Here is a 14,182-nt window from a genome sequence, read left to right as displayed (position 1 = left end):
CATTACAGGAGAACTGGATAAAGCCATGTATCAGAATTTCAAAAAGTTCAGGATTGTGGATGATTTATTGGTCCGAGTTACATGCGCAGATGATGACACTGAACATAAGCAAGTGGTTGTCTCCAAAGAAGTTGTACCAACTATCCTTAATTTCCTCCATAACCAGATGGGACATCCTGGCAGGGAGAGAACAACATCACTGGTAATGTATATAATGTATAGGTTTTATTGGCCAAGGATGCGGAGAGATATTACCACCTGGATAGAGGAGTGTGACAGGTGTCTGAAATTTAAAACTCCAGATAACCAACGTGCATCCATGGTCAACATTACAACTTGTCAACCCGTGGAACTCGTGTGTATGGATTATTTGACTCTGGAACCTTCAAAAGGTGGAATTCAGAACATCCTTGTAATAACAGACCATTTTACCAAATTCGCCATTGCTGTTCCTACAAGAAATAAGACTGCTAAGACTACAGCCGATGCTTTATTTAACAACTTCTTCATCCCTTATGGACTTCCAAACAAACTTCATTCAGGTCAAGGAGCCAACTTTTCAAGTAAATTAATCCAGGAACTATGTCAGTTTACCGCTATATCCAAATCCAGAACAACACCATATCATCCGATGGGAAATGGTGTTACTGAGCGATTCAACAGAACTTTGATTTCCATGTTAGGAACATTACAGCCAGACCAGAAGTCAAATTGGAAAGCACATATCGGACCACTTGTTCATGCATATAATTCTACCAACATGAGACGACAGGCTATTCACCCTTTTTCCTGATGTTTGGTAGGGAACCAAACTTACCTGTAGATTTAGTCTTTGGATTGGATAATGGAGAGAAAACTAAATCTACTTCAGCATATATAGAGAAGCTTAAACAAAGACTTACTAAAGCTTATGACGCAGCAAACACTGCTATAGGATACAGTCAGGCTCGTCAGAAAGCCAACTATGATTTAAAGACAAAAGGAGCTACTTTGGAGATAGGTGATAGGGTGCTAGTGAAAGTGGTTGCCTTCGAAGGAAAGCATAAGATTGCAGACCCCTGGGGGGATTTCCCATATATTGTTCTAGAGCAACCAAATAACAATATTCCAGTGTTTAAAGTGAAGAGAGAAGATGGTGAAGGAAGGTGTAGGACATTACATCGCAATTTACTTCTACCAATAGGTTCTAGGATCCCTCTTCACCACCAACACCCAAGTACGCCACAACCAACACCACGTATATCAACAAGGAGAAAGGTTAAGCCAACCTGAACAAAAGATTATGTTATGTCCCTTCAACATCACCCAGAATGGATGCAGAAGGCAGCCTATCTGGAAAAGATAGTTGAAGATGGAACTTTCCAGAAGCTAGATAAGGAGGCATCCAGAGCCCTTATTAGCATCATTACAGGTAAGTAATGTTTTAATTGTATACTGTGGAATCATTTTAATTCGTGGGGGTCAATGTTCGTGGACAAGCAAAATTTTACTTGTTCGAGGGGACGTAATTTCGTGGGTTACTCGTTCCTACGGTAGATTCAATTAATAAATATGTTTACAAAATAAACGTTCGTGAGGATGTAAATTCGTGGGTAAGGGTAACCCACGAAATCCACGAACATTTGTCCCCCACGAACAATGATGATTCCATAGTATATTGTTTCTTTTATGCCAATACACAATACTTTGTGTCACATTCTAAGTCCTGTCAATGGCGAGGACGCCATTCTCGCACCAGGGGGAGAATGTGGCAGATACATATTTTATTATTTTTCTTTGCATTCATGTATATATTATGTACATGTATGATAAGTGTCATATGATGTATTTATTTTGATTTGAAATGCACATATTGAATAATATAATTATTCAGTTTAAAGCCTTTTGTGTGCATTCACCCATGGTTTGTCAATAGGTGTATATAGATAGAAATGGCCATAGGTCATTAATTATACCCAGGCCTAATTTTGGATGTTTCTTTTAATTTCATTGGTGTTTTACTTTGTATTTTACTTGGGGATTGGTTCATGTTTTTCCCTCCAGAAGGTTCTTGGTTTTCTGGACATTCTTTGTCCAGAGGTTGGTCAGTCATCATGTGTATTTGGTTATCTGACATTTTGACTATGACCTTTTGATAGAGACCGACTTTTCTTCTCCTTCTGGTAAGTTAACAATTTATTACTAATATTAATATGATTCTAATATTTAAATTAAATGTCCAGTCTATAATTTTGCATATTTAATATATTTCCCAAGCACTTTCCCTGAGTAAATGAGATCAGTGAGAATGATATTTTAAAGTATGATGTAAATAGAAAGATCTCATTGTTAACTATTTTTAAGGTAACATATTTTTATGTTATGGTGTGTAATATTGTGTAATTAATTTACAGATCCCTCTGAGACTGTATACATTGTATATATGCAGCATTATTGCTTGCTGTTACACACCTATTCCCATAGAATGGTATGCATATAATGATTTTATGATTATTCAGTAATATATAATGTTCAAGTACATTATGATGATAATTATTGTAAAGTTTTATGATGGGAATTGATTGTTCTTTAATTGTGGAGAAATATATGTATATATTCTATGTATAATGAATTATCTCCCTTGACAATCATTGTATTATTTTTATGCTTATATTTACACTTGTTATTTTGTTAATATTGCAGGGTTTCCTCATTTGATTTTCTCATTTACCTGGCAATAAAGTCTTGTCAAAAGAACCCTCAACAGGCTGTTATTCTTCAATAACCCAAAACCTGTTACATGTATACAATTTACTGTCTATCTTTTTTAAACATATATATACCTTCTTATTAGGCGACGAATTTATCAATGTAGTGAAATTTATTTGCTAAGTACATTTGTATATGAACCTGTATGTTTGTCTCAAACATCTGGTGAAAGGCCATTTTTGTATTATTAAATTGTATTTATTTCATAGATTACCATCAATAAACGTTCTAACTGCTGCCATCATCTCATTAAACACTTCTCCTTCCATACTACCAGATATATCTAGCAACAAACAAGTATCAGGCCCCTTTCCAACTGGTAACGAATTCGAAGATAGGCCTACAATTGAAGAATTTGTATGTTCTACCAGTGTAACAGTAAATGTTTTTGTTCATTTATTTAAAGCTTATATGCCTATGTTGTGAAGTAGTTAATGTTGCCAAATTCTATTAAGAGGTTAACGTATTGATAAAACAATTTATTCATATATAAAAGGACTTGCCCCTTTGTCTCTCTGTCTCAGCCAAAGTTCTCCAACTGCTTAGGTCCCTGATGTCAGGAGCGGCGTTTGGGTCCTTGTTTAAACCCGCTGAACAAAAAATAATGACATACGATTATACTGAGTATTCATGGTAATCAGGGTTATCCATGACACTTTTTCTGCGTACAAGGTCACGGTAAAATAAACTGAATATCTGGCCCCAACGTACTTAGTAAAATTCACTGTGCTTTATCAAGATCTGCCGTTGTTGCAGAGGTCTAGATGAAGACATGAGTAATTATTCATTTTAAAAAAATTACATGTATATATATCCATTATGTTAATCCCCACATTAATTTGATTTTGTCTGTCATTACGACTAAAATGTTATTCTGACATCTCCGAAGACCCTGTTCACGCACTTTGAGCGACAGTAAAATTTTAGTGATGGAGAACCCTGATCATTATGAATAAACTAATGTTAAGTCTCACCAAGATTTTTATACTCGTTCTTTATAACCAGTGGATGATATGTCGCTCTGAAATAATAATTTCAAAAAAAATGAAAAGGTGTCTTTCACTAATTAACAATCTTCAATGAGTCATGTTCTTTCACTAATTAACAATCTTCAATTCCCATTGAGTACATGACTCATTGAAGATTGTTAATTAGTGAAAGTCAAAAGTATGCGAAATCTAAATATATTTTCTAAATTCAGTGGTAATAGAAATACACTGTAGAAATGCACAAACAATTGAAAACCCACTGTTTTGTCTTTGATGTTGTCTGTTCTTCATCTGAAATAAGCTTCAAATTGTCTCTCGTTGGCAGATTCTCTTTGACTGTCTTTTCTTCTTCATTAGCATCAGAGGAGGCTGTCGGGGCTGGTCTGGACATCGGTTGACCTTTAACAATGCCTTCATCTTTCATCAAACGAACACGATTATCAATGTCGGAAGACACTGCTCTACTTCTCAATCCGTAAGTATTTGTTTTTAATGTTGGCTTTCCTTCAGTCTTGGGTGGTATCGAAGTCTTTCTAGAAATGTTCGTCAAGATCTGTGTTTTCGGTATTTGCTCATTATGTTGGTCTTTTGTATCTATTTTCCTCATCAAGTTGCTGTCCTTACTTTCAGAATCATTTACTTCTGACGCACAAGTATATGAGACACATCTCGATTCTGCTAAATGTATTCCTTGTTTTTCTGATCTATCATTAGTTGTGGATGATACATTTTTCTTTTGTGTTCTTCGATTATTTTCCACATTTTGATCTTTCCTTTGTGTACGGCTGTTGACAGTTGTGGATAGTTCGTTTACTCTATCATTTAAAATAGATAGGGTATCGTTTAAGGTTTTGAGGTCTCTTTTACTATTCCTGCTTTGGTCTTTCAATATGGCCAACGTTCTGATAAAATCTAGATAAAATAAATGTATATTTTTTGAATAGGCTAGTGAAAGAAATCTTGAAAAAAAATGTTGTTAACCCCAACCTAACCCTTTAAAAATCCCTGTATCTCATCTTTCGTGCACGTACGAAATCAAAACTATTTTCATACTCAATAAGTATTCATAGCTAACATTGTAGCAAGATCCTCTACATAAAAAATTCCACTTGTCTAATTGGGGAACCTAGATCACATACTGAAACCATTTGTATACCTTTTATTAATTACAGCAGTTAACTCTTGTAAGTTGTTAAAAAGTCATAAATCTTCTTTTATAATGAGTATTTTCATTTTTTTTTTTGGCAGATTATTTTGAAATAATTAACAGTATTTTGTATCACAGCTTATAAGAATCCCTATCAGTGTAAAGTAGAAGGGATGATTATCTTATTTCTCTCGAGTTTTGCAACAGTTTTAAAAAACTCTATTCTTAACTATTTACGTTATACAGCAATGGAGAAATGATATCAAGAATACAACTAGTACTGAAAGTGTTCCATGGAACACATGTATCGCCTGCTTTATAGCATCATTAAAGATGTAAATAAATCCAAGAGAGTGGTCAGCTCTTTATTTACAAGTAGTATTATAGTTCATGTATTTCAGGGACATTTTGTTACAGTAACTAATATAGTGAAAGAAAGGCGCATTTGGTACTGTATTTATAAAATTTGGTTGTGAAAAAAGTTGCAACCACCCCCCACCCCCCTCGCACACACACCAGCAAGCACACGAAAAAAGACTTTTAGACTCTTTGGTAATGTTCTTTCTTTTCTTTTTTAAATCTTTTAAATGATGATTATTTATTTATTTATTAAATTTGCTTATCTAAGATTTTTTAAGTTGACATTTTTTTTCTGGCTGTTCCTTCCTTCAAAAACGATACTACATGTACATGCATGCATTTGCCTGCAAAGAAAAATATCCAGAGAAAGACTTCGATAGAATGGCAATTATCATATACTGTACGTGTACAAATATTCAAAGATGTGCGAACAAGGCGAGCGAAATGCCTATAGTGCGACAAACATGAAGGCGAAAAATTAAATTTCAATTTTAACAAAATTTTCTTTGATATTTCATCGAACATTAAAGCATATTTTATGTAAAATCTCCACAATTTGCAAAAACTCAGAAAGATTGAAATTATCTGCCTCTGAAATTGCATACACACACTCAAGAGGGTAAAAAGGATCATTTTCTCACACTATAGCACAATTTTTCGATATGAGTGGATCTTCGCTCCATTTTTTGAAAGATTATCCTCAAAGTTTACAAAAATATATACATTTTTTAATTAACAAAAAGATAGAGCAAATACCAACTATATCTTAAAAATACACTTTTATGACACAACATTCGCATCTTTCCGAGAAAAACTTAAGTCTATTTAGTCAAGGGTCATATCACAAACATGATTTAAATACCACTATTCATCAGGAACTGTGTAGCGTAGTGGTTAGCGTGTTAGTCTCAAAGGAAAATGATACTCAGGATTGTCGGCGGGCAAGGTGAAGTTAATACTGAAAGCTCGCAAGAGAAGGAATTGGCTACGATTTGACAGCGACAAATTTTAGTAAATTTCATTATTTCAAACATCAAAATATTAACTTTAAATAATTATCACTTTCAAAGACCCCCCGTATAGCTCTTAAGCTGTATATCAGCTCTATGAACTATTTTGAAAAGAAGGTCAAAGGTCTGGTTCAAAGGTTACGAGGTGGGTAATCCTGGTATTTTACAGATGTCATAGTGCCAAGTTTTTTCAAGTGCAAAATATTAAATCCATACCTATTGCAGTTCTCAGGATATATAACGTGTGACAAACGGACGATGGACAGACGGACAGACGCCAGGTAAAGTGATCCTTAAGTGTCGCTTTGCTTTACAGGTGACACAAAAATGTGTAAAAGTATATCGCCCAGCTAAATACCCAATACTAAAATACCCAATTTCGCTTTATATTATAAGCATAAAGAACTAATTCAAAATTATATTTTATATATATATTATACATATATAGCCCTTTCATGAGGTCGATCCATAGATATATCGACCTCACAGAAAAGCGTATCGACCGAGGACGAAGTGCGAGGTCGATCTGATTTTCTGTGAAGTCGCTATATCAATGTAAGAGCTACATTTGTTATATTTTTTTTTTTTTACAAAATTGACAATTTTTTTTTTAAATTCAATTGGAAAAAGCCACAATTTTTTCTCTCTTGTCTTTTTTTAACACATTTAGTCTATAAAGATCCAAATAAATTAAGCTGTTTAATGTAATTGTGTTTCTTTTATACAGATAGAGTAATTTAGGGAATTAACTAATTTAAAAGGCTACATTTATTTTAGTATATTCTGTACCGATTTATGAAAAACATATCTAATATGTTTTAATATAGAGTAGACCCTTATTCAAGGCCTTGTTACGTCTTACCAATTATTACAGAACATCACAATTATAAATAGGAGTTGAAGTATATTTTTTTTAAAACATCAAGTCATGCACTGTATTAGCTATTGTGAAGTCAGCACTGTTGTTGTTTTATAGAAGATTATTTCCATTTTTAGATTTTAGAAACATCAAGTCTTTATGCTGTTATATACAAAAAAAATGTACTTGATCATGTGATCAAGTTTGAGCCAATCAGAGAGATTGGACTAATAGAGAAAAATTATATATATATATTTATTTTACTTTTGTTAAAATGTTTCCTATAAAAAGTTAAGAAGGTAAAATAACTATCTTTCATAGTCTGAAAATTTCCACTCATAGCAAAGCTATACCCCGGGGTATAGTTTTTGCTACCCACCCCTCGGAAAATGTTCATGCAATTTTTGCCGCCAATTTTGATTTTCTGTAATTAATCTATAGACTTATGATGTCATCCTGACTTCAGTAGCATTGTGACGTCATCAGGATTTCAGCTCATTCAAGCAGTGTTATCTTATTCCAAATACTTTTTCAAAACTTTTGTAATTTTTCATGTTTTTCCTATGGAACTTTAGTATCAGGTAAATCCAAACTTCAGAAATTATGATACACATCAGTATGATAAAACGCTTATCCACTGGCTGTGAGTGGGATAGCTCTTTCATCAAACCCTTGACAGGAACTATTCCCTGTCGCGGGTTTGATAAAAGAGCTATCCCACTCACAGCCAGTGGATATGTATATATATATATATATATATATATATATATATATATATATATATATATATATATATATATATATATATATATATATATATATCCCACTCACAGCCAGTGGATATGTGTGTATATATATATATATATATATATATATATATATATATATATATATATATATATATATATATATATATATATATATATATATATATATATATATATATATATAAAGAAATACTATATCAAGTCAAAGACAAAGTCCTAGTTCGAATGTTGAATGAGGCACATATTTACCAGTTGTTGGCTTTATCACCGAATTTGCACACCTAAAGAAAATTAAGATCAAATTAAGACAATTCAAATTAAGTTTCTACAAAGATAACATTTCACTTTAATACATGTAACATTTGTCTCATTGCTTTTTTAAGTATGAGCTTACCTATCTCTTTCATTCAATTTACTTAGTATTGCAGAATTAGATTTTTCCAATTCAGAAAGTTTTCCCTTCAACACCTTCAACTGTAATTTTAATTGATTAGACAATTGATAAAGATTTCATTATACTGCATAGTGCATTACTTCAGCATTCACCTTTTTTTATTGAAAGCATTTATAAAAAGTACTTATGTTTATGTCACCTGTTCAAACAAAATTTTGGAGGTCGTCATTTTACATCTTCAATCCTGTTTACTGTTAATCATCTGAAATAAAATTCAAAGACCATTTAAGAGTCATTCTCTGTAATGACTTGAACTTTTATATAGGAGCTGTGGCACGCATAGTCTCAGAATTTCTCCAAACTCTCTATGATAAAAGTCTTTAATGCCGTTAACTCAAATCAGGCAAAAATTTGTTGCTACATGTCATGGTTACCATAGCAACATGTCCTAACGTTTGAAAAACGGCATTTATTTTTCAACATGTTTAGGGTCCCACAGTTAACGTTTGCAGCAAAGCAAACAAGTGGCAATGACTGTTTCTGAACGTTGAAGGCCTGATATCTTAAATGCATGACAAACATGTTTGGTAAATCAACTATTAAATACGTTACTATATAAACAAATTATATAAAAGTAATAATTTTGTTCATTTAATTTTATAAAGTCATACACTTAAGAATAAAAACAATTATAGGTTGAAATGCAAGCAAATAGTAGACAAAAGATCCTTGTAACATATACCAAGGACGAAATATGATATTTCTTATAGGTTGGCAATGGTTGCCATGGTTTTAATAAAACGAATGGATTTTAAATTTACTCTCTTAGTGTTTTAATCTTATCCCATCTTTCTAAAAAGCATATTTCTATATAACTGATGATCAATTTTTAAAGGCCTTGGTGTGACCCTAATTTTCACATTTCAAAAAATTCAAATTCAATTCTTTAAATAGAGCGTTGCTATGGAAATTAGCCGAAAAAATATGCATAAAAATCTGAAAAATATTCTGTTTCCTTGGATACGTACCCTTGTATGTAGATTCCCAAAACTTTTATGATTGATATTCATGAACAACTAACCTGACTTTCAATTTTGACTACCACCCAATCTCTAACTGGATGCAAAAAGCTGGCACATAAGATTTAATATTGATTTAATATTAACAAAATCGAACATTTTTCCTTCTTGGTAACCATAGCAACAGTGTTGTATTTTTCAACAAACTTTATCAATATATGATATTCAACTTAAGTTCTACCAGATAAGTACTATTCAAGGTGAGTGATATAATATGTTTCTTGATTAAAAGGTAAGTAACTTCCTAAGGCAGCAAAAAATATCACTTTAAACAACTGGTACGTTGTTTCCATGGTTACACTGCAAAGTAACAGTTAATCCCAGTTTTTCTTATGATGTCGGTGTTGCAAGGTCCTAAGGATGTATATGTGCCAGTCATAAATTTAATTGTTTTTCCTCAAGATAGTAGCATTAACCCAATCTTAGCAACATATTTTGCATGGTTACACTGTGTTACCATGGCAACCATGAAAGTCATTTTAGAATAATATTGCCAATACCTAATTACGTAAGGTCAAACATTTTTATTGTTTTTTTTTTAGGTTTTTGATTGAGTTTGGTCATGCAACACCTATCATTAGTGAATATTGAGCGTTTTTCAGCATTTTTCAGCATCTAAAATGTATTCCAAATGTACCCATGGTTACCACTTACTTAGAGATAAAGTTTCTTTACAGCATAAGTGGCAACAAGGTGTCATGTTTTTATGAGAATGGTTTATTTGGTTTTTTTTTTAGTCTTTATTAAGGCTTAAGAAAGATTCAAAGTAGCTGAAAATCTCAATGTTTCCAACTTTTCTGGCTGTTACCATGGCAACCAAGACACATAGCAACAAAATTTTATTTGATATACATTTCTGGTGTCAAGTTGTAATATTGGGCAAAGTTTCATCAAAATCGGTGACCATGTGTGGCAAGAAGTTTAAGTGGTTACAGAGAATCGCTATTAATTAGCTAGCCTAAGCTCGTTTGCTTTCTTTTGCCTTGAGCCACATGACTATCAGAGTACAATTTTAAAGACAATTCCAAAAATTTCGATTACCTTATGTAGATAAGTCCAACTTAATATGTCATACATGCATAAATAAAATTAAAATAAAACTTCTAACTTAACGACTCTATAAAAAAAAAAACATTCTATGCACTACGGGAAACTACACACACAGCAATTATTTCAAATTACGAACCATGTGTAAATTGATCAGTATGTTAAAATTGTGTTGTCTACAACTATCACATTTGAAATTATTATACTTGTATGCACTGTTTAATAATCATGTATGTTATATGCTCAAAAGGGCCATTATGTGGAATAATATCTGTCACAAAATCTAGCCAGTGTTGTTTGTCCCTTTCTATGGAATATATGAACGTAGATTGGGAAAGGTGTTATGTAATACACAGATTCTACTTTGCGTATTTACATACAATGATTGAAGTATGTGTAACAATACGGGCAAGAGTGTCCAATCGAAATGGCGCCAAAATCAAAATGGCGGGGTTATCGAGTTTACCATTTGAAGTTAATCTCTAGAGACGAGGTGACTTGTCTGTGAGTGTAATTTATAAGGAATACTCACAACAGTGCCTACCTGACAATTTAAAACTCCATCAGGACCAAACCCAAACAGATTTGATTTTGAAAAGATAGAATGTTTTTTATGCTTTGTCTGAACCCACGGCACACAAGGTGGCAATCCATATAACTAGGGAGAAATCAGAAGTCTGGATATGGGCTCTAGGGATATTATATTACGAACACAATGGAACGATGGAGGACTCGTACTTGGTAGAACCAAGCAAATGGCTAGACAAAGGAAACAAATTTAATTGCATTGGATTATTAAAAGAAACACAATTACTGTACAAAGGCCGTCACGGTAGCTTAGTCGGTAGAGCTCTCGCTCCGTGATCGGAAGGTCGTGTGTTCAAATCACGGCCGCGACTGACCTAAGTCGATAAAAAATAGGTAGCAACTGTTCCTTCCCCAAGCGCTCAGCAGTTTGAAGTGAAAGTTGTGGGTCCTTAGGATGAGACCTTAAAAACCGAGGCCCCGTGTCACGGTAGGCGTTGGCACGATAAAAAACACCATACTAAAACACCAAGTGAAATTACGCCAAAGAACCAAAAAGAACAAACTGGTTTGTCGTCCTCATAAAATACCGGCACTCCCAGAGTTACTTACAGGGATTTTGAAAAATTACATTTTTTTTTCAATCATTGTCCAAGTTAAATGAAACACATACAACACTAGTATAGAGTTGAAAAAAACTGTCGGACTCATTAGAGAACGTGACCAGAACTATACACAATTTGCAGACCCAGTTCAGTACAATGAAATCTCTGGATAAGAAGACCAATGACACAAACTCAGTTAAACTTCAGTCTTATATAGCCGATATTGAAAGGCAATTATATCAGACACGCACAGATAAATAAAACTTAAAAGTTGAAATCTCGAGATTGGAGCAGAAAAGCAAGATTTAACCCCACGGATGAGGCATAAAGTAGAGAACTTAAAACTCTGAAGCATGAAAATGAGCACTTGTCTGGACAAATTTTCAAAAAGAATGAGGAAAATGACGAATTGATGAAAACAGATCACTCAGAAAAAAATTGATGACCAGTTCAGTGAGATTTTGTCAATAAAATCTTTCCAGCATATGTTCATGAGCGTCAGAAAGGACACTGAAATATCCAACTCTAAAGGGATGAAAGACTTCGTAGTAAATTCTGAGAAGAATAAAAACAAATGGCTCTTTTGATAAGTATTTCTAATGTGAATGACATAAAAGAAGATAAACTTACATTAGATGTAAACGTAACAGCATTTACTCTGGATGAAACAAAGAATCTTATTAATAACTCATCATGCATACCAGATATAATAGTTTTTCTACTCGCATTAAGTGATTTAGGGGCAATATGAAAACCATATATCCTTCTGTCTTCAATAATTTAGAAGTGAAAAAAAAAAGATAGATATATGATCAGTATGTACTGGTCCCAGCTGACAAAGCAGGTAACACGTCCCACAATGGGATTCGAAACCGCGACGTAAGGATCAACTCCTTACTCCGCTACTCTAGAGCGAACGCTCTATTCAATGCGCCACGCGGGCGACATCTACAAGTGGAGCTAATAGCTCTCTTTCTAAGGAGGAAATTCTTAAAAATCACACGTCAGTTTTAAATATTTTTAATATTTCCAGCAATCGAAATAAATTTAAATTACCTACCTATACTGGATTTGTAAACTTCATAAAAATCCTAACTAACAAATATACATATGTACATAGTGGGGTTCCAGAAAATGTTCTAACAAGCCTCTTTCTTTACTCCTTACTAAAATATTAACAGCAGTGAAGGAGAAACTTCAGGAGTACTGTACAACAATATATTCAAGGAGTGGTGTAAATCAGATGTGGATACAAGGAATATTTAGAAAATTTGAAATCACAAAATTTACCAAAACCAATAACATCAAAACGTACGACTTTTCAACACTTTCTGCAACTAGTCCGCAGACTTTTTGACAGCTGCTTTTTCAATAAAAATGCAACTCGTAAATTTACTTACCTTGTCACTGGTCATTTGCAAAATCATTTTGTTAAAAACATTCTGATGTACACACAAGTACAGGGTGTTTTACAATATATGTCACACATCTTAAGGCAGAAAGAAAAATTACACCAAAAGCTACATATACATTTTATATATCATTTTAATCAGCAGATGTCCAAAATTATTATTTTAAGTCAGAAGTATCCAACATTCTCTATTTCAGTTTCTATGGCAACGATTTCCTAAAATGTTATACTCAAATTGTCTTCCTTACTATTGTCCTAAATAACTTAAGAGACTCATGTTCAGAAATTTCCGACCACTTCTTTGTACGTTTCACAGGATATTTGACAGATTTCTTGTTTTATATCTAGCTTTTTAGAACCCCCAAAGTGCATATTTATTTTTTTTTTATTGAAAGATGCATTTAAATAAATGTGTCATTTCAGAACTACCGGCATGTGCTGAAGTCCTCTTCTTTCGCTCTTTCAATCAATCTTGCAAACTTGAATTTCAGTTGGCTTTAAATACTGCAATGCTGAAATATTGTATGCAGGCACACTCCATTCAAATCGAAGATTTCTAAATACATTTAATACACTTACAATGTCACAATCCATTTCCCTAAAATCAGATCTAGCTGACTTTCTTGAGGTTCTCTCAATGATTGACATCACTTTGACAATGTTCTCATTTCTTCTCGATTTCTTTGGGAAGGGGGAGGGGGTGGGAGAGACAGGATTTAACTGTCTTTCATCTTTACATTATATTTTGTTTAAACTTCCTACATGTAATTATCCGAAATAAATGAAAACTAGATAGCGCTTTGTGGTATGGATATTTTTACTTCATCACAACCTGCACAAATAGTTAGGATATCGTGCTTATAATAAAAGATTACAAATTCAATATTTTGTTGCTAGTTGTACTCCATTTTGAGAACAGCTGAAATTATGACATCACTGATTACATCATCATCAGTGACTTCACGGTATTATAATTTTTCCAATATTATGCAATATCATAATTTTAGATTAATATGATTGTCTATGGTATTTTGGTATTTTTGGTATCATGCTTGATATTCAGATTATGCCCATTTAGAAGTGTGACATATATTATGAAACATCCTGTACTTTAAAGAAGATATTAAAAAGATGCTTTATTTTCTGATTGACAATATCTATGTAGTTTTAGAGACCAGGTCTTCTAACAATCTGTCGGAATTCCCATGGGCACCAAATTGCGCCCCGTTATTAGCAGACCT

General features: G+C 33.1%; 1 protein-coding gene across 1 annotated transcript in view; it reads right to left on the bottom strand.

The window, feature by feature from the left end:
- Positions 1-14,182, bottom strand: part of LOC133182550 (uncharacterized) — a 34,370-nt gene that overhangs the window by 14,912 nt on the left and 5,276 nt on the right. The window contains exons 2-7 of the mRNA XM_061317398.1: positions 8,275-8,354; positions 8,130-8,161; positions 3,998-4,649; positions 3,723-3,769; positions 3,252-3,338; positions 2,963-3,088 (exon numbers count right to left, since the gene is read on the bottom strand). Of these exons, the coding sequence (XP_061173382.1) occupies positions 2,963-3,088; positions 3,252-3,338; positions 3,723-3,769; positions 3,998-4,649; positions 8,130-8,161; positions 8,275-8,354 (1,024 nt within the window). The remainder of the gene's footprint in view (positions 1-2,962; positions 3,089-3,251; positions 3,339-3,722; positions 3,770-3,997; positions 4,650-8,129; positions 8,162-8,274; positions 8,355-14,182) is intronic.

Source organism: Saccostrea echinata, unplaced genomic scaffold (genome assembly GCF_033153115.1).
Source record: "Saccostrea echinata isolate AGI-Se365-2 ecotype Australia unplaced genomic scaffold, CSIRO_AGI_Sech_v1 ptg000009l, whole genome shotgun sequence".
Classification (NCBI taxonomy): Eukaryota; Metazoa; Mollusca; class Bivalvia; order Ostreida; family Ostreidae; genus Saccostrea; species Saccostrea echinata.
The sequence above is the reverse complement of the archived record's forward strand: the minus strand, read 5'-3'. Positions and strand labels throughout refer to the sequence as shown.